Source organism: Sciurus carolinensis, chromosome 3 (genome assembly GCF_902686445.1).
Source record: "Sciurus carolinensis chromosome 3, mSciCar1.2, whole genome shotgun sequence".
Taxonomy (NCBI): Eukaryota; Metazoa; Chordata; class Mammalia; order Rodentia; family Sciuridae; genus Sciurus; species Sciurus carolinensis.
The window spans coordinates 64969850-64990563 of NC_062215.1; the positions used below are offsets into that span (position 1 = coordinate 64969850).

The 20714-nt window shown below is 34.5% G+C and overlaps 1 protein-coding gene across 1 annotated transcript in view; it reads right to left on the reverse strand.

Moving 5' to 3' along the window:
• The window catches only part of Nlk (nemo like kinase), a 139969-nt gene that overhangs the window by 38571 nt on the left and 80684 nt on the right, over window positions 1-20714 (reverse strand). The window contains exon 3 of the mRNA XM_047546043.1: window positions 12386-12441. Within this exon, the coding sequence (XP_047401999.1) occupies window positions 12386-12441 (56 nt within the window). The remainder of the gene's footprint in view (window positions 1-12385; window positions 12442-20714) is intronic.

Here is a 20714-nt window from a genome sequence, read left to right on the forward strand (position 1 = left end):
TAGCAGTGGGAGGCAGTGTGGTGTAGGCTTTGGAATCAAAATAACCAGGATTACAGTCTTGACTCTATCACTTATTTGCTTGATAATATTAGGCAAGTTAACTTCTCTGAGTCTGTTTCTGCAGTTTGAAGCAGGAGGATCGTGAGTTCAAAGCCAGCCTCACCAAAAGTGAGGCACTAAGCAACTCAGTGAGACCCTGTCTCTAAATAAAATACAAAATAGGGTTGGGGATGTGGCTCAGTGGTTGAATGCCCCTGAGCACTTGACCCCTGGGACCCCCCAAAAGTAAAAAATTAAAAATAAAAAAAATAGGCACAATGATATCTACTACACAGGGTTACTGCCAGGATTTGGATGTATGAATTTGGAATTACATAAAAATGCCTGGCACAAGGGGAACAAAGATTAGGTGGTAATTATCATTACCACTCTTACAGGAAGGAGGAAGGGTAGAGTTATTAAACATCAATATACCAGTTGTTGTGCCCAAAGTCCCTCATACATAGAATTCAGGTATACCCTGAAATATCTCTTATAAGGAAGATTATTATGTCTATGATCACTGAGAAAAATGAGGTCCATGGAGGAGTATCAAATAATGTTTTCAAGGTCTAAAAGCTAGTAGGGCAGAGCAGGTAAGGATTTGAATTCAGGGCTGCCTGAAATAAAAGTCCATGACCTTTGCTGAAATATATGATTCTGCTCTTATTTTTCCAACATTCTTCCCCCGGGGGAAAAAAACAAAAGAACCTAAGTGAAAAGGAAACCAACAACCACTCAAAAAAATTCTCCCTTTAAGCCAATGGAATTTCAAAAGGAAAGATCAGGCACTCTCAAAATGATATCACCACTGAGGAAAATTCTATTCATTTATTAATGCAGTCTCACGTGGTTTTTGGCACTGAAAAACATTGTTCATGACAGTTACATTCCTTCAGAGTTTATTTGAATGTGAACAAAAGCCCTTTCTGAGACCAACAAAGATTTTCTATAGGAGATATAATTTTGGAGAAGTATCTACATGGTTTTGGATGGACTGGAAACTCAAGGGAATAATTAAAAATACTCCTCTTTGTGAGACCTATGAGAAGCTCCACACAAGGGACACCTGGTTTTTGGTAAAGAGGTTCTAGTAACTGAAAGGTTGCTCAGCAGCGATCAGATTAGTTTCCTGAAACTGATTAACATTCACTTATCCAAACACACACACACACACACACACACACACACACACGAACATACATAAAAAAAAATCCAAAACACGTGCAAATCATATTTCTCTTGGAAAAATGCCACTTTAACCTGATTCTATTTTCTACCATCTGGTTCTTGTGTCACCTCTAAGTGATTTATCAGTAAGAGGAAAAGACTGCCAATTAAACATATAATTATTAAACCAATTGCCAATTGTAAGAGGCAGTCTAGTTCAGTTTTCTTTATTAATATTTAACAATGACACGCACAGAGCATGCAGAGAGCAAAACAATGCAATAAGTAGCACATAAATAAATTGAACTCTGGCTAAAATAACAATTTTCACTAGTGTGTTGTAGGTCTATTAAGTTTCCTGAGGTATTGCTCTCAAATTGAGTTGATAGCAGGAGACTCAGCTGGTTTGTCAAGTGGTTAAAAGCCCCACTGATACCCTATATCCTCCAATTAAGGCAAGTCTGATATATTTAGTGGCTTCTGAAACCTCTAGGTCTCCACAAAATACATGCCTCCTGTTGTCTAGCAACTTTAAAAAATAGAAATAAAGTCAGAACAGTGGGATATGACAGAACAGATCAAATAAATACAGCCCCATGAGCTTCCTTAAACCCTCACACCTGAATTATGTATGTCAAGCGGCTAATAATCAGAAGGTTAACCAGAAGGTTAAGCAGTTTAGGAGGATGATAATGGGGTTCCGAGGCTTTTCAGAAGTTCAAATTAGGTGTGGCTTTGTAGCTATTCAATATTATACTCTAATAGTTGAGAGTCCCGATAGCATTTCATTCCCACCAGCTGGGAAGTTTTAAAGATATATTTATTTTTTAATAGGTGAAAAGATTAGAGTCAAGCTTTAGATTTTTTTTTTTTTTTGGCTTCACCTGGAACACAGGTGTTTCAAAGAGCTGCTATGAATAAGTTGCTCCAACTATAGTGATTCTTCAAAGAAGAGGGGAAAATATTCCAACTGAGCTGGAACTTTAAACAGTTTAAAAAAAAAAAAAAACCCACAGGATCAGTAATACACTAAAGCCTAGTAATCTTTATGCAGACAGGAAGGGCCTTCAAAGGAACTGAAAAAAAGGAGAGATGACAACTACTACAGGGTATAGAAAAGGGAGGTGATTCTTGGGATCTCAGGCTGAAGGATTTTATGCCATAAATTTCTAATTAATAAGAAAGGTCTGGTAAAGGCAATGGAGAAAACAGTAAGAAAGGCACAATGTGGATGCAGTTTGGATGGAAGGTTTAGGGGTGACAGAATTGTACATTGAATTTATCTTCTAGGATGAAAAGATTCATAGGAATTCCTACTTTCTTCAAGCTTCAACAAGTTTTACCTCCTCTGTAAGATGCTTCCCTTACTATTATAGCACTTACTAAGTACTAAGCACTGCTGTGTCTACCCATCTTATTTTAATTCTCAAAATAACTCTGAGGCAGGAACCATTGTTATTCTAACTTCCCGGATGAGGAAACTAGGGAACAGAGAGGTTAAGAAACTTGTAGTTTGTAGTACAAAAGTAGTAAGAGGCAAAGCTAGGATTCAAATCTAGGCAGTCTAGTTCAAGACTCTGCGGTCTTTGTCATTATAATTGATTTTCTATTACCTCAAGCTAGTAGAATGCTGGTTAGATAGGCCCTGAATCAATCATAAGACTTTTGAAATAAACAAGGATGAAGATCTTGTTCCTATTGCATATGTCATGAAACTCAAGATTTCTGTCGTCAGGCAGCAGAACTAAGGGATGATGAGAGTGTGGCAGACGGAAAGAAGAAGGGTGCTAATTTTAGAGACTGCTGTTAATTATGTTCCAATACCAAAAATACCTATTGGAGAAGGCACAAAGGCTTTGAAGGAAGAACAAAGGGAGACATATGACTGGTCAGCTTCTTAATATAAGAATACTCTGAGAATATGAGAGGAAGGTCAACTTTCCACACTTTCATGTTCAGGTCTGCCAACCTAGCCTATGACTTAGACTTTTCTTCCACCTCCCAGACAAAAGATGAAGAATAAAACTAATTTGTTACATCACTTTTAGAGAATCAGTAAGAACTGAGGGAGTGCTAGTGGTGGTGGCACATACCCATAATCCCAGCTTCAAGGGAGGAGGACTGATTGCAAGTTCAAGGCCAACCTCAGCAATCTAGTGAGACTCTGTCTCAAAATAAAAATATTTTTTAAAAAGGGGGATGGGGATGTAACTCAGTGGTAGGACATTCCTGGGTTCAATCTCTAGTAACCCACCCACCCAAACAAATAGAACTGGGGGAGGTTATAAACTATTAAAAATAAATGTTTACTTTTGATAGATGAGGTACTACACAAGTATGTAATAATGAAGCAGTGCTAAGTAAACACTTTAATAATAGAGAGCTAACCATTTTGGACAGCTCAAGTTGTACAGACGTGTGATACTGTCTTATACAAAGAAACACTACCTAACAAGTTCAAATACTCTTAAATCTAGAGTTTAGAATTATATCGGACTGGCTTGTCTGCTCAACTGAAGAACATATTTAATGTTCTATGTGCAATGAGCCACTGATGTATGAAAAACTATTAATGCTGTATTAAAATCTTTCAGGTAACAAAATAAGGATATTTAACTAATTGAGCTGAGTTGGGAAAAGAAAATGGAGAACCTGATGTATCAAATTATTTCCTACAGAATGAATGTGAACAGAAAGCTTTGAAAACTCAATTTTAATCCCTAAAAACTCTTTACTGAGTTCAGATAATGGAAACTGATCATTCTTTTTCTATTTCATATTGGACAGAAACCAACACTAAGCCAGTTTATAAAAAATAAATCTTACATGTTTATCAAGTAGGTCCCCATATTGGTTCTACAATAATTTTTCTCATTCTCTCGTTTTAAAAGAATCTTCATTTTAATATGATGTATACTGGAACAAATATGAGAGTTGGGTGACTTCTTCAAAGGACACAGTAAATTCTTAGTTATCTGCATACTATGGCTTATTAAAGCTCTAAGCCATGGATTCTCTTACACAAGTATGAGAGTTAAAACAGGCTTAAACCCACCTTATTATTATGTTTTAATAAAATATTTTTTAAAAAATATTTCTTTAGTTGTAGGTCGAAACCTTTATTTTTATTTATTTTTATGTGGTGCTGAGGATCAAACACAGTGTCTCATGCACTAGGTGAGTGCTCTACTGCTGAGCCATAACTCCAGCCCCTTAAGCCCACTTTAAACATGAATTCTGAAATCCTATCACTCCTGGTTGAAAGAAGAAAATTCCACAACTGTAAATATGTGGGACTTAATAAAATCTCTTTCCTCACTTTTTTTTTTCTTCCAAAATCAGGACTACAAGGAAGGAAATTTCAACCTAGATCTCAGATATCAAATTGCCTAGACTGAAATAAAGGGGAAGGCATTAAATAGCATGGATAAAGAAAATCTGGTTTGTGGATATCACTGATTTCAAACAATGCTTTGCAAATGAAAGAAAAACAGCAATGTGTCAGAGAGAACTGTGTTTTATTGTAACAAATTGTCAGCCCTAAATCTCATCATCTTCTTTCCAAGAAAAAGCATGGGCGCCTTTACAACCAGAAAAAAATTGGTGTGTGCTTCAATTAGAATCACTGACCTTTTCTGAAGCATGCCTATGCCTCTCTATATAAATCAATGGAATAAAAGGTCATTTTGTTAAAACATTTGAATATGACAATCTCTTTCCTAGGAAACGGCAAAGCCCTTTTTGTTTTTTTTTTTTCTTTTAAGCAACTAACTTGTATATAATGTCAAAAACTAAAACTACCTCAATTGCAATTTAAAACTGACTGAAAAATCAATTCTACTACCAAAACCAACAACAAAACAAACAAACAAAGAAAAACAGCTGGAAAGCTATCAATGTAATCTGAATCCTTGTCACTAAGATCATAATCAAGTAGGTATAAAACAAGAAAAGCATTCTAGAGAAAATTATGCTATTTCAAATTTCAGCTCTCTTCTTCATCAAGTACACTGGAGAAGGAAAAGAAAGCTTGGTGTCTGTCAAATGTGGATGGTACATCCTGGTGATTTCTCATCTTCCACCATCAGAACCCTCCAAAGTGAATGCACAGACATACAAATCCAAAGATCATGAGTCAAGGAATAAGAAACCAAAATGACTAGAATAGTCATTTTTTGAATATAAAATTTGTTTTGAAAGATGGATTTCTACCTATATTAGGAACGTTTTATTGCTCCATTTGTTTTCATTCAGGAAGAGAAGAGGCAAATTCTTCAATTACCTCCTAATCCACTAAGAGAGTAAAGGATGCATATATCAGTCATATAAATTGTAATGCAATGAATATTAATACTTTCTCCAAAAGGCAATGAGACCTCAAATCAAACCCATTAGCCCTTAGCAGGTCTGAAGAAACTCACTTCTTCTAACAGTTTCAAATATCTTTCTACCCAATAGAATGACCGCATTTCTTCCAGTTTGATCTACTGTAAAATGGCATAAATGATGTCATTAAAACACAAGAGCGGATTGCTATCAGTGGTATAAAGAAGAGCATTCTGAAGGGAGGGCAGGTATCTCAACATACCACTGTACAGGTGCTTCCTTTCCACCCAGTGCAGTACATTTTTGATTAGAGATTTTGAAAGACAAAGATGTTAAACAATTCTGAAGAGCAGAGAGAATTAAAAACACAGAGAACAAAAATCTGTAAGAATGACTCCAGGAGAGGTATATGAAAGAAGTTTACTTCTGAATACTTTTTATGGTAATTGGGAAGAGAGGAAATAAAACAATAAACCATTTAACAGGATCTGTCTTCTCTGTCTAGATATATGATCTGATGTAGTATCTTATCCATTTGTTCACAGTACATACTTGCTAAAATTTACAGAATGAATATTCTATTATGCATACAGATCTGTCATTTATTAGTATTGCTTCACACTGACATTTAATTAGTACAGATATGCAGAAAAGGTTTACATGGACCTTTGAATAGGAATCATATCTGGCTTAAAATTTGGGAAAAATAAGAATGTAACTGAAAATATTAAAAATGTACTTACCTACTAATATGTAACTGCTCTTGTATATCGATAAAGGACTATTGAAATGTAGATAACTCTTTCAAACTTTTTTTGGGAGGAGGAGAGGAGAGAGGGAGAGCAGGGCAGTTTCTGTAAAGTTTTGAAATTTAAGGTTTAAAACAAACATTGAGTATCATTAAAAACACCCAGGAAGATGCCAAGCATCATCTTTTCTCCTTTACAACTGTCTGTACATAATAGTCACTGCCTCTTGCCCCGCTCCCCTCATCAGGTTCTTGTTAGTGTTTGGGTTTTATCTTTTTAAATTGTGGTAATGTGCACACAACAAAAAATTTGCCATTTTAAGCATTTTTAAGCATACAATTCAGTGGCACTAAGTACATTCACAACGTTGTATAACCATCACTACTACCCATTATTATTCCAAACAGAATAATGATCAGTACCTTTCTGATTCTGATTCTTCATAACAAAAGTATGGGGTCCATCTTTTATTGAGCCCCCAATGCCTACTGAATAAAGACCAATTTCCTTATCTCAACACTCAAGGTCCTCTATGAGCTGGCCCCAACTAAATTAATTTTTCATTATTTGTGTAGGGTATTCTCGAGGCAACAGGATGACTAACCATTCCCTAAAGTTGTTTGTGATGACTTACTCCACTCTTTTCAATGTCACCTGTCCAAATTCTTTTCATACTTTATTGATGATATGAAATGCCTTTTCCTCCAACAGTCTCTTTACTGTTTTTTCTGTCTGCAGTAACTTCTTTAAAGTTTGATACCATCTGTCTATATTCTTTTGGTACACTCTACCACATATGGTAGTTATTTCTTTATATCAAGTATCTCTCTCATTAGACTGTATTCTCCTTGTGGGAAAGCATTAAGAGGCAGCAGAACATAGTGAATAGAGAAAAATTCTTGGTTCTGGGAACATAGTTGATGCTTATGTTTATGGAATAAATGAATGGAAATTCTTATAATATGGGAATCTTTCAAACTGTCAGGATATAAATTTCCAGTCCTTGCTGGTACTGCTACTGTAGAAAGAGTACACTTAAATATGCATAGCTGCATTTCATTTGCTTGTTTTAGTTCTTCACTGACTCCTAAGATTCCCTGAAGCTTACAGAGCTCTTTCAAAGCATCAGAAATTCTAACCGACCCAAACTGTCAGGTAGGGTCCTTGCTCTCTTTAAAACAAGACTGACTGCACAACTCACACTTATCATCCAAACATGGATACTTTCAAGAGTGAAAGAAGGAACTTATTAATAATTATACTAGGACATCAGGTAAAATCCAAGACTATCCCTAAAAACCAAGATGCATGGTTATCCCATTAGATTTCTCACTGCCACTGGATTTAGGATGTAATTGCTTCTATCACAGAAGACTTGTACTACTCATATTCTTCTTTGTAAAATGCTGAGATTATGTCTCAAGCTAAAGATACACTTTTCCCCAAAAAAAAACAAAATTTTATTTCAAATCCAATAAGCATCCAGTGCTTTCTGGGAAGGGGTCTCTTTATGTGCACTGTGCAAAGTCCAGAATCCTGACTGAAGAAAAACAAATACTCCTTTCCAATCAAACAATTAGAACTGGCTTCTCTAGGATTAAATTTCATTAGGTTCAAACTAATTAAGGGCCAAACTGTTTTCATACAGATTTCCTAGTAGAAATTCAAAGTACAAAATGAAAAATGTAATCCTTTAAAAGTTAACACATCAGCTCAGAAAAAATATAGAATCTTTAAGATAATTATGGAATATATTTCCTAGGTTGATATATTAGAATAAAAACTCTGAAAACAAAGTTAGAAGATAAAAAGGGCATGGCAGAACTTATTGCTCCTTCCAAGTATCTACAGCTGTTACATCCTGTAGGTAGATTCATAAAGTTATAATTTAGACACTGTCTTATTTTCGGTTAGTAGAAGGAATTATCTAAAGATGCGTGATATTTTAAAACCCAAGCTAAATTTCTGGTAGGCAGTGATATAATCATTTTTATTATAGTTTCAGACTCTTGAGAACTAGATCTGATTAGCTATATGATGATACTCTTATTGTACCCTTGGTTGCATCAAATACAGAGAACTCAGATTTTCTGAAATGATACTAACTATTCAACTAGTTTTTAAGATGTCTGATTTAAAATATTTATATAGTAAAACTTAAATATACAAATTAACATCACATTTTTTCTAAGAAAACATAATAATGTGATACCATATATACAATGGAAATTATTTTTCTCTTCACAATTCAAGTAATATATAGTTTTGACTCTATGTACTGACCCCTTCAACTAAACATTAAAATAGTCATTAGATGCATAGCAATATTACTCAGAACTTGCCTAAAACAACAGAGCCTCAAACAGACCTCAAAAATATTTTCCTAAAAACATAATTCTTTAGTATTCTGTATTTCAAACTAAATCATTCCTTCCTAGAGTCTTTATAATCCTGTGGTAGTTACAGGTACAATTCCTTTTTAAGGATCCAGTTTTTCCAAATAACACCTCTACTGGAAAATACTTACCTTTTTTTTCGTGCAAGATTTTATGTATAGCTAAAAATTATAAGACAGAAAACTTAAGAAAAAGGAGGTTCAGGTCAGGTTTGAAAAATTTTTCTATCTGCAGTCATTACTCTGCTATGAAAGTTATGTGTTAATTTTTTAATCTGAAGCTAAAAAATTAAATGATATAATGAGACAAAATGAGGAAGCAAAACATTTAAGTAAATGATGTACTAGAGGACTGCATGAGTGTTTTATGTCAAAGGTTTACTTGAACACTGATGAACAATTCTGGGGAGAGGAAATTTCATAGAAACATTCTGCTAACAAATAAAGTGGACTGAAATTAACTACTAAGAGCTACTAAACCACATACATGACACTCATTGTTTTAAACCTAACTAACCCTTCTCTGCTTTCTAAGTATTTCAAATAATGATGACTCAAGGCTCTCCCAAATGTAATTTAATTGTAGTCAATAAGAGACCTAGAACTCCTACCCTTATGGAAGTGCACACAGGGTTTTTATTTTTGTTTAAAGGAATGACAAACCCTAAGTACACAACATTAATGCTTGATATAAATTATTTGTGGCCAGGCACAATGATGCATCCTATAATCCTGGTGACTCAGAAGGTTGAGAAAGGAGAATTGCAAGTTCAAGGTCAGCCTTGGCAATTTACCAAGACCCTGTTTCAAAATGTGAAAAAATAAAAAGGACCAGGCATGATGTACTTCAATGGTAAAGCAACCCTGGGTTTAATTCCCAGCACCAAAAACGCAAAAACAAAAAAATAATTAATGCTTGAAATATAACCTAAAGCAAAATAAATATAATGAATGAGATATGTGTTCAGTGAAGAGAACCTAAATATATTTGGCATTTATTTAATATACCCATTTTCACCAATTATCTTAAAATGAAAGTATCCCCTCCCTTCCCACAGATGGCCTATGTATAGTAAAAGTGAACTCAGCAGACTGGTGCATTCTGTCTTCAGGATTAAAGGAAATAACTTTATAGTCACTTGAATGACTGCCTGATAGTAATATCTTTGTACATATAGAGTTTTAGCCATGACAGATTATGCTTATAATATGATGTATGGTGAATACCAGAGTGTGCCTGGGGCCTTTGGTTATACCATATTTGTTTGATCTGTAGGGGCAAGAAGGGACAGAGGGCTAGAGACTGAGTAGCCAAGGTCAGTCACATGGGTGCTCTATACCTCTGTAACTGAATCCTAATACAATCCCTGGGCACCAAGGCTCAAGTGAGCTTCCCTGGTTGGTAACAACTTGCTCATGTCATCAACATGATTGCTGGGAGAACTAAGCCTTGTCTATACAAATCTACTGGGAAAGGACAACAGGAATGTCACACCAGGCCCTCAAATCTTTTTCTTTGCTGATTTTAATCTTTTTGCTGTAATAAACTGTAACCATGAGAATAACAGATTTTGGGGGTCCTTCCAGTGAATCATTATATCTGAGTGTGGGGGACTGGGGTTGTGGCTCAGTTGTAAAGCACTTGCTTGGCATGTGTGAGGCACTGAGTTTGATTCTTGGCACCACATATAGATAAATAAAATAAAGGTCTGTCAACAACTAAAAAATATTCAACAAAACAAAACAAAACCAAACCTGAGGGTGGTCTTGGGAACTCCTAATATAAGCTATAATACAATAAAATTCATATGTGATAAAGGGAATTTCTTCTAATTTCAAAGTTTGGTTTTAGCAACTTCATTCCCAAAGAGGCAGAAATAATACCATGCACTGACAGGAATACTCTGCAGTGAATTTCCTTTCTATCAGCTTTGGGTTAAATAAGGTAGCTTCTGGTCAAGTGTTGCCCACTCCACCAGCACCTTCCTTTCCTTCAATGAGGACCCAGAAAATCTTCATGAAATCTATGAAATGGAATATATTTTCTTGGTTCTTCTACCCTTAGGTTAATTTTGTATACTTTTTTTTTTTTTTAAAGGTATGTCATAACTACCTGGTCTGGCCCAAAGTATCAAATACACACAGACATTCTTTTCAGACAGGAATTGGTCATGGGAACAATCCTTTCCTTGGAATGTGTAGGGTGGGGCTCTCTAAGTCCACCAAGTTCTACTGACTAAAAGGATTAATTCCATAAAGCATTCATGGATTAAAGTATCACCAAGGATTATAGCATTCAAAAGTTCTGATTTATCACGGATGGGGATGTAGCTCTGTGGTAGAGCTTGCCTAGCATGCATGAGTCCCTAGGTTCTGTCCTCATTACTACAAAAACAACAACAAAAATTTTTTTTTGGTTTATCTGATCAAACCATCCCAGTTGTGCAGTGTGGATCAGAGAAAACTGTATTATCTTATAAGGTTTCTCAATTCCCTAGCCATCTCAGCTGTTCTTTTTTCCCTTGAGGAACTCCTAAAATTATAAAAGATAATTATTTACTATGGAATTACTTACTACAGATATAAGAATGAGATCCATTTATTTTATTGCTGAATCAGCAAAAGAACCTATTATATGGGTTTCCATTCTAAGTAACAGTCTTAAAGTATTAATAAAAAATAAACGGTACTATCATGAGCCCACCAAATTCAATGGTTTAAGATTATCTGTCTTCTACTTAAAGTGTTATTAAGCTAAATGCAGAATGGAAATTGGTGACACTTTGCCCAGGAGTGTCAGATACGTGAACCTATGCCTCAATTTTTTTCATGTACACTCTCAGGAGCTACTATCATGCATTATGTTATAGATTATTATTATTCACAATATCTAACATACTATTTTTAGACATTAACAGTAGAAATAGGAAAAATGTCTTTTTTCCTGAATCATATACATAGGGGTTAAAAACAAGGTCATATAGTCAAGACTCCCTAGAAATGAATGTTGAATCCAACATTTCTTAGCTCTGATCTTCTACCTTTTGTACCTCGATTTCTTCTTCTATAAGATGGGAATAAACATAATAGTTTCCCAAGAGGGTGGTTACAGGGATTAAAAAAACTCATGTGTGAAGAATTGAAAATTGTGACTGGCATCTAATAAAACTATACAAGTAATTGCCATTGCTATTACCATCACCATAATCACTAACAAGACCATTATTCCATGGAACACAGGACATTTAACTTACTTACATTTAACTTAATTCTTTAATTTTTACCTTACCCCAAGTGTTATGAGAAAGGGCAATATTATTATCTTAACTGACAGGCAGTTGCTGTATATGGCAAAAGGACTATTGGGTTCCATTACAACATGGCTCCCTCATTGGTTTCATCTGTAAAATAAATCATCATCATCATCATCATCATCATCATCATCATCATCTACCTTATAATGCTATGTGGGGATGCAATAAAACACCTGTTTGGATGCCCTATTCTGTGGTATCACTATACAAGATATGTTGATATTACTGAGCTCCGCCAGATACTTGAGATTTCAAAATTACCTGGTTCCAGGTATTCAACCACTTCTGTTGGGATGAGATTTAATAAAATTCAAAGCATAAACCCCAGGTGTTAGAACAAAAAATTAATTTAAAAAATTGTCCCCTTCTTTCACATTCCCCGGTTAGGATACATTTCTTCAAAATAGTCAATGTGTGGAGGTTGGAGTATGTCAAGGGCAGAGAGTACCTGAGAAAAGGAGGAAAAAAAAGTCAAATTTAGAAAACTAAAAAGGAAACAAAAGTCATCATAAATGCAAATAAATGACTTATTATCAACTCTCTATTGATTTAAGGCTATTAAAATTACCCACTGAAATTAACTAAATTTATCTTTTATGAAACAGTCCTAAATATTGATGAGTTTGCAAATTTACTATTTAAAAGACAATTCTAGCTAAATCAAAATGAAAGAAGCAACTGTGTTTTACAACGTGCTACCAAAATCCCTGTTCAGAAAAGCATGTTGGAAAGAAATGCCCTATTTTTAACAATCAGTATCGCTCTGAGAAGATGAGGAACTATATCCATCTACCATTCATTTCTTTACTCTTCTGTTCAACAAATGTTTGCTATACACATTCTACCTGACAGGCACTATGGTAAGCTCTTGGGTTATACAGATAAACAAAACAGATTATCATCTCTGCTTTCATGGCTAGAGGAGAGGTAAACATGAAACAAATAAATAGTTACACAAATATACAATTATGACATCTTTTATTATGAATTTATGTTTTATTATGAAGGAAAATATAATCTTTCATAATTAGGGGCAGAAAGAAAAAGCTTGCTTGAAGTAACACTATTCTAAGATTTGAAGGCTGGGTAGGAGTTGGTCACACACAGCAGGCAATGTGAAGACACTGAGGCAGCCTTTAGAAACAGAAAAGCCAGCACTCATGGAACACAGTGGATAGGAGGAAAACAGAGTGGTATAAAGCAGAAGAGGAAGAAAGGAAATATATCACGCAAAATCTCCTAAGTCACATTAAGTATTATGGATTTTATTCTAAGTACAAGAGAAGAAGTCACCAGAGTGGGGGAAAAGAGACTTTTAAGACATTTGAAATTCAAGTCCTTTATAAAAGCAGCATACTACCAATGTAATCTAACAGATCTATTTCCCCTTCCAGCTGTCTAGCTAGTCTTTTTAAGTCCCATCTAAGATGGCGTACCTTAAGAATTTCAACCTATCTTGCCAATGAGAAATATCAGGCTCATAGAACATAGAAGACATTAACAGGAAATAAACAGTGTGCTACAAGTCCCAATTTTCTAATATTTACCTTAGTCTTTTAAGGAAAATTTTTTTAAACCATGGAGAATATCAAACATATAAAAAGGAGGCAGAATAATATAAAGTATACTCATGTAATAAATACCTGGCCTAAGTTACCCACATGGTCATTCTTATTTTATCTATAACCTTTACTCCCTCTATATAATTTTCAAACATATATTACACTTTTTCCAGTCTTACATCAGTTAAGTATTGCTAACAGGTAACAACTTCAAAGAAGGAAATTACTGAATCTAAAGATTATATATTTTAAATTTTTATTTATTCATTGTTTTTCAGGGCTGAGGATTGAACACAGGGCCTCAAACATGATGTTTTTGATAATCATCAAATATCGAGTACTCAAATTTTCAATTTTCTTATTTAAATAAAGTCAGTCTAAATCAGAAACTAAATAAGATTAATATTTTATGATTGAGTGATGCCTTTTAAATTTTAACCCAAAAGTTTCTCTTGGTCTTACCTGTGCAAGAAACCTGTTCATTTTTAAGGTTATTCTGTTTTTTCAGTCAAGTATTTCTCACTTTAAAATTTATTTTATTAAACTAAAACCTCCTTTAGTGAAAAAGCCTTCATTCACTTTAAAACCAGTTAAATGTAGAGGTTAGTTTAGATGTTTTTAGAAGGAATATCTATATTTTCTTTTTAAAATTAAATGCTTATGCTTATAACTTTAATATAAACAATAGATTTTCTAGCTTTTTTTTCAATGAAAAACTATCATTTGAAAGGTAAATTATTTCACTTCTGTATTTTCTAAAATCCATAATAGACCAATGTCACAAATCCACACGAATTTCATTCTCATTATGTGATAGAAAAAATTTTAACAGGAATATTTGAAGCTTGAGGAAGGCAGCCAGAAATTAGTGTTTTACTTGACATCTTTCAGACTCTGAACTCTGTATCTGAACAACATACATCCTGTCTTGGGGGAAAACAGAATGCAATGAGTGACAGTGTCCATTAGCCAAAGCTATTTTACACTTCAAATCTATCTGCTATAATTAGAGGTTATCTAGAGGAAAGTGACAACCAAACATTTTAAACCTTGAGAGAGAAGAATGAGGCTTTTTTCCTCCATATTTGATGAAGCTTTTTGTAGAAGTCATTCAAAACAGGGGCAGATATTTGCACTATAGCATTTGTCTGTGATTGTTAACTTCAAAAGTATAATATTTTAAACTTTGCCTGGAATTTTTTATATGCCTATTGTTTTATGCTTACTCTTTCTACTCTAAAATGTTTATCAGAGGATGGCATTCCACTGTGTTTTAGGTGGCAAAAACATACTTAGACCAAGAGAAATGATCCAGAAATCTCAGAGAGAATGTAAATGAGTAAATGAGAAGGCATAGTAGTTTCAAACTCCAAACTTCATGCCTGACTCCCCATTTAAATAGCTGGAGTTTCTCTATAAACCCCCTATTATTTGAAGGAAGGAAGTATGGGGAATAGCCTTATGATGTAAATAGGAAAACTCTTGTAAAGACTTGGGCTTATGAAGAGTCAAAGTACCCCAAATTACCAACTCTTCAAAGGATCTCAAATACAAAGACAGTAAGCAGACTTAGCTAATTAAAAAGTTATCACCAAATAGTGTCTCACACACTTCTCAAAGTGAACAAAAGTTCATTATGTTAAGTGCTTTTTAGGATTTTAAGTCTCATGATGTTAGAAGAGTCACTATAAAGTGGTTACATGATGAGCAAAACCTTAGTTTCAATCATCCCTTCACCAATGAAACAATTCATTGCTGTGCCTAACCACAGTCCTAAATATAAAGAAATGTAACTGTTCATTCACTGAACATTTACTGAGTTTCTACTGTCAAGGACTCAAAGACAAGAATAAGATAAAGAAAGCTGGTAAAGCCTACGTTTAGGAAAGAGAACAACCCCTTTCTATTCTCTGATCCCAAGAGATTCTAAGTTCTTTAAGGTGGAGACTGTTATTACTACTATATTTTAGAGAGTTGTAATATAAGGTACACAAATCCTAAGAGTATAATTTGATGAATTTTTACACACACACACACATTATTTTAAACACCACCCAAATCAAGAAATTAGGTATTTTAAGACCCTTAAAAAGCCCCCTTGCTCTTTTTTTTTAGTCAAAAACTATCCTTGTATTACTTCTAACTTCTGTCCCTATAGATTCATTCTACCTGTTCTTGAACTTTACACAAATTACAAAATAAAGAGAGAAATCTTTTGTGTATGGCTTCTTTCATACTGATATGCAATAAGATTTATTCATGTTGCTTTTTGGACCAGGGATTCATCCTTTTTATTGGTATGTATTATGCCACTAGAGGAATGGAATACACCACAATGTACTTATCCAGAGTACTGCTGGCAGGCATTTGCACTGTTTCCAATGTCTAACTCTTACTAAGAAAGCTGCTACAAGCATTCTTGTATATGTCTTTTGATGGATGTATGTATTCATTTCTCTTGTTTAACAAGGGATACAACTGCTGAGTCATTGGGTAGGTGTACCTTTAGTATTAATGGGCAGTTTTCCTAAGTTCTTTTACAAATTTACACATTCACTAGCAATGGATGAGAGTTTCAGCTGATCTATAACCTTGATAAACACTTGGTATTTTCAGTTTTTCTAATTTTAGTCATTCTGGTGGGCATAGTAGTATTTTATTTATTTGCATTTCTCTGATGACTAATGACTGGACACTTTTTCATATGTGATCCTCTTTTATGAAATACTTAGAAGTCTTACTGATGGGCGAAATGTATTGATTATAGAAATTATGATATATGATGTCCAGATAAAGGATTTATCATCTGAAAAATGTCAAGTAAAACATTTCTATTTTCTTCCTCAAACATTAACTATTTATTTATTCATGTGCATGTGTGTGTGTGTGTGTGTGTGTATGTGTGTATGTGTGTATTTGTGTATGTGAGGTATTGGGGCTAGAATCCAGGGCCTAATGGAGGCTAGGCAAGTGCTCTATCACTGAGTTACATCTCTAGTCCCATTTTCTTAACTTTTTAAAAAAAGTACTAGGGATTGAACAGAGTTAAGCACACACTAGGCAAGCACTCTACACCACTGAAATATATTCCCACCTCCCTTTTTTACAAATTTTTTTTTGAGATAGCGTCTTGTAAGTTGCCCAGGCTAGCCTCAAACTTTCAATCTTCCTGGCTTAGCCTTCCAAGCAGCTAGGATTAACAGGCATGCACCATGGAGCCAAGCTCCCATTCTCTCAACTTTTTGATGAACCGTCTCTCGTTAATGGTGTCAAATTTAATAATCTTTTAAAAAATGTTTAATGCTTTATTTGTCCAGTTTAGAAATCTTAGCTTGTCTCAAAGTCATAAAGATATCTTCCTGTTTTATTCTACAAGCTTTATTATTTTATCTCTTACATTTAAGTCTATGGCCCATTTTCGATTAATTTATGTGTATGATGTGAAATAGAGGCTAACGTTCATTTTTTTAAAAATACAGGTATCTGACTCAGAACTACTTATTGAAATGGCCATCATTCCTCACTTGGATTGCAGGGGTACCTTCTACTCTAAATCAAATGAAAATGTATGTATATGAGTTTACAGACTTCCTGTTCTGTTCCATTAATCTGTCTATCCCTCTACTGCTTACTACCTATAAAACAGTCTCAATATCTAGAAGTATGAATTTCTAATTTTATTCAACTTCTTTGAGATTGTCTGGGCTATTTTAGATCTTTTTCAGTACCAAACATTGTAGAACAGTCAATTTCAACACAGATTTAAATATAAAACCCTGTTCATATTTTAATTGGAATTATACTGAATATACAATTCAACTTGGGGGAAACAGGCTTATCAACAATACTGAATCTTTTAATCCATAAACATGTAAGACTATATATTATTTTAAATGCCTCAGTGATTTGCCCAGTATCACCAACTTCTGACATAGAGCAAACAAAATCAAACTCACTGGAAAGTAATGTTATCTATATAGCATCTTCTGCTTTATCACTCTTTGGCAGAAGAACAGTTAGTATTACCAATGGTTTGTACTATTTAGCAGTTAGTATTATTGATGTGCTACTAATGTCTTAGTATTACTAAGATTTCTGTTTCTTTTCTCTTTCTCTTTTCTTTTTGATATTGGGGACTGAACCCAGAAGTGCTTTACCACTTAGCTATAGCCCCAGTCCTTTTTATTTTTTGAGACAGGGTCTTGCTAAATGGCTGAGACTGGCCTCAAACTTGCAATCCTCCTGCATTAGCCTCCCTAGTTGCTGGGATTATAGATCTGCATCACGATACCGAACTCTAACATTTCTTTTTTTCTGTGATTTCACTCACTCACTCTTCAAAGACTAACCATCCACTGTATGCTTAGTGCTACCGCTGAAAGACAAAAAAAGTGCAAGACTTGTATGTGTGATGAGGGGGCCTTTGGCAGGAGTCAATGGACTCTAAGGGGGCTCTAAAAGGCTTCAGAGGACAACTGAAAGTTTACAATGACATAAAAATTTGTGTATGTGCATTTTTAAAGAAAGTTCATAGCTTTCAGCAGATTCTCAAAAGAGTACAAGATTTTAAAGAACTCAAAGTGCATAGATGGGTCAAGAAGGAATATTCTGCTAGCTTTTATCTCAGATTCTGACTGGATACTAGTGATAAACCTAAATAATATCAATCTTTAAATCCCTTTGTTTTCCTAAGTTACTGAAATCAAGGTGAACCTAGCCTTCAAAATGGTGAAGCAGCTACTCAGATATGTGTCTGAGGGTGCATGCATAGAAATTCAGTCAGATCACTGGAAATCAATGAATTTGATACAGTGACTTTGAAGATTTCTTTCAAAAGAAAATACAAAGCCTTTTAAGGCTTTGTAGCTATTCTCTGATATATAAAAAGCCTTCTAAATTAAAACCCAACCTTCCCACAATGACCAGGTTAATTTTTCTAAATGCCAACTTTAACATGACATTTCTTTCTTTTTTCCTCTATTCAATCAAATCTTGTTCTCAAAAGGCTCATCTTAAGGTTTATCTTCTTCATGTCTGAAGCATCTCTGAGTTTGTAAGTCCACAATTTTTCTCTTGTCCTTAATATTATAGTATTTAGCACCAGAGAAGCCTTAAAATAATCTACTGCTACCTGGCCTTCAACCCCAGAAATTCCCATTTAGTATGTCTGAGGTGAGAACCACGACTCTATTTTAAGGTTTCACAGTAATTCTAGGCTGCTTCTAGGTTTGGTTGTCCAGATCCTTGCTATCTATGCACACAGCACAGACTGTTCTGCATTAATGTTTAACCATGCAGGCAAGTCTCCCATGGCACCTTTATCATAGTATTTATACATTTCAAAAGTTATGTAAGCTACTTAAAGATAGAGACCCCACAAGGTAATATAGTTTAGGCATATAGGATATACACAATGAATGTCTGCTGAACTAATGAAAATTGGCTCTGGAGCTAGACAGGTTTATACTCTACATCTGTGCCACCTTGACCTTGGGCAATATTAACTCTAAGCTTCTGGTTCCTCTGTAAAGTAGGGGTAATAATCCCTATTTGACAAGATTTTTAAGAAGTAAATTAATTAATATATATATAAAGCATCTGGCATACTTCCTGAACACAGCAACATGAACTAAATATCTGGTCTACCCTGTTCAAAAAGGACAGTGTTTTAAGCATTTTTATATCTTCTATATAACTTAACACTTTCCACAGGACACAGTTAATTAATAAACATTTGTTGCCTTAACTACATCAAATACTAGTTGCCTCTTAAGACTAGCATTCCTTACATACCAGGTATATTGGCCCTGAGATACTTAGGAGGAATAGATCTCAAGCACAGCAGAAATTCATTATGTATAAAATAGTGGTCCCATACCACCTTCACCTCCAACTATCTGCTTCACTTTCAAACGCTCCCACATGTCACAGGCACTCTTTTTGTGATACAGCTCAAGAGCTCAAAAGAGGATGTGTGTACATGAATATATGTGTGCGTGTGTGTTTAACAGATTTGTATGCCTTTTAAATCTAATTTCTACAATAATCATATACTGTTGTTTCTGCTTTTACCATGTTATATTTGCAAATGTTTTAGAAAACAGCCCTTGAAAAAGTTTAGGCCCAATACATATCACTAGAAAATAGAAACACAATTCAAACCCAGTTTTGACTCTAAAGCCTAGACCTTATAAGCTACATTAGAACTGGTAGTATTTTAATTTGTGTGAATTTCAGGAATTGTTTACAGCTTTTTTTTTTTAACACTACTCGGGGCTGGGGAGACAGCTCAGTCGGTAGAGTGCTTGCCTTGTAAGCACAAGGCCCTGGGTTCGATCCCCAGCACCCAAAAAAAAAAAAAAAAAAAACCACTACTCACTCAGGCACTGTATTTGGAACGTTAGTTACTCCATAGAGATGAATCACAAGCAAAAAAACTACCGCCTAGACAGCAGTCTATTATATTATCCATCTTCTTATAAGCCAAGATTAGTCTGAAGATAATAAATCACTAAAAAAAAAGGCTTAGTAAGTCAATTTCTTTTTTTCTCTTTTTAATTTTTTTTTCAGTTGTAGATGGACACAATATCTTTATTTATTTGTTTTTATGTGATGATAAGGATCAAACCCAGTGCCTCACACATGCTAGGCAAGTGCTCTAACCCTGAGCTACAACCCCAGCCATAGTAAGTCAATTTCTGAAGCCACCTTTGAAGTATTTCTTTATCATGGGTACTTTTACTTGTGTCTCTAGCAATATATATAAGGCTTCTACTCTTTGATGCTGGGGTGGTAGTAAGGTAAATTCAAGAAATAACCAGACATCTTTCTAAATCACATATCCAAAATCTGAGGACTACTCATAAAATAGTAACTCAAATGGTATTTTGAAACATTAAAAGAAGCACATTGCTAGGCAGTTTCAAAAGACAGCAATATTTTTGTATGTTTGTTTATTTTTGTTTTTTGTAGTACTGGGGATCAAACACAGGGCCTGATATATACTAGGCAAACACTCTACTACTCAGCTGTAGCTCCAACCCAGTGATATCATTTTTAAGCTTAAGAAAAAGATATTTCAAGAAGATAATCAATAAAATGAAATATGTTAAGCCAAGAAGCTTCAAGTGAACCATAAAATAAGCTTGGTATTCTTAGT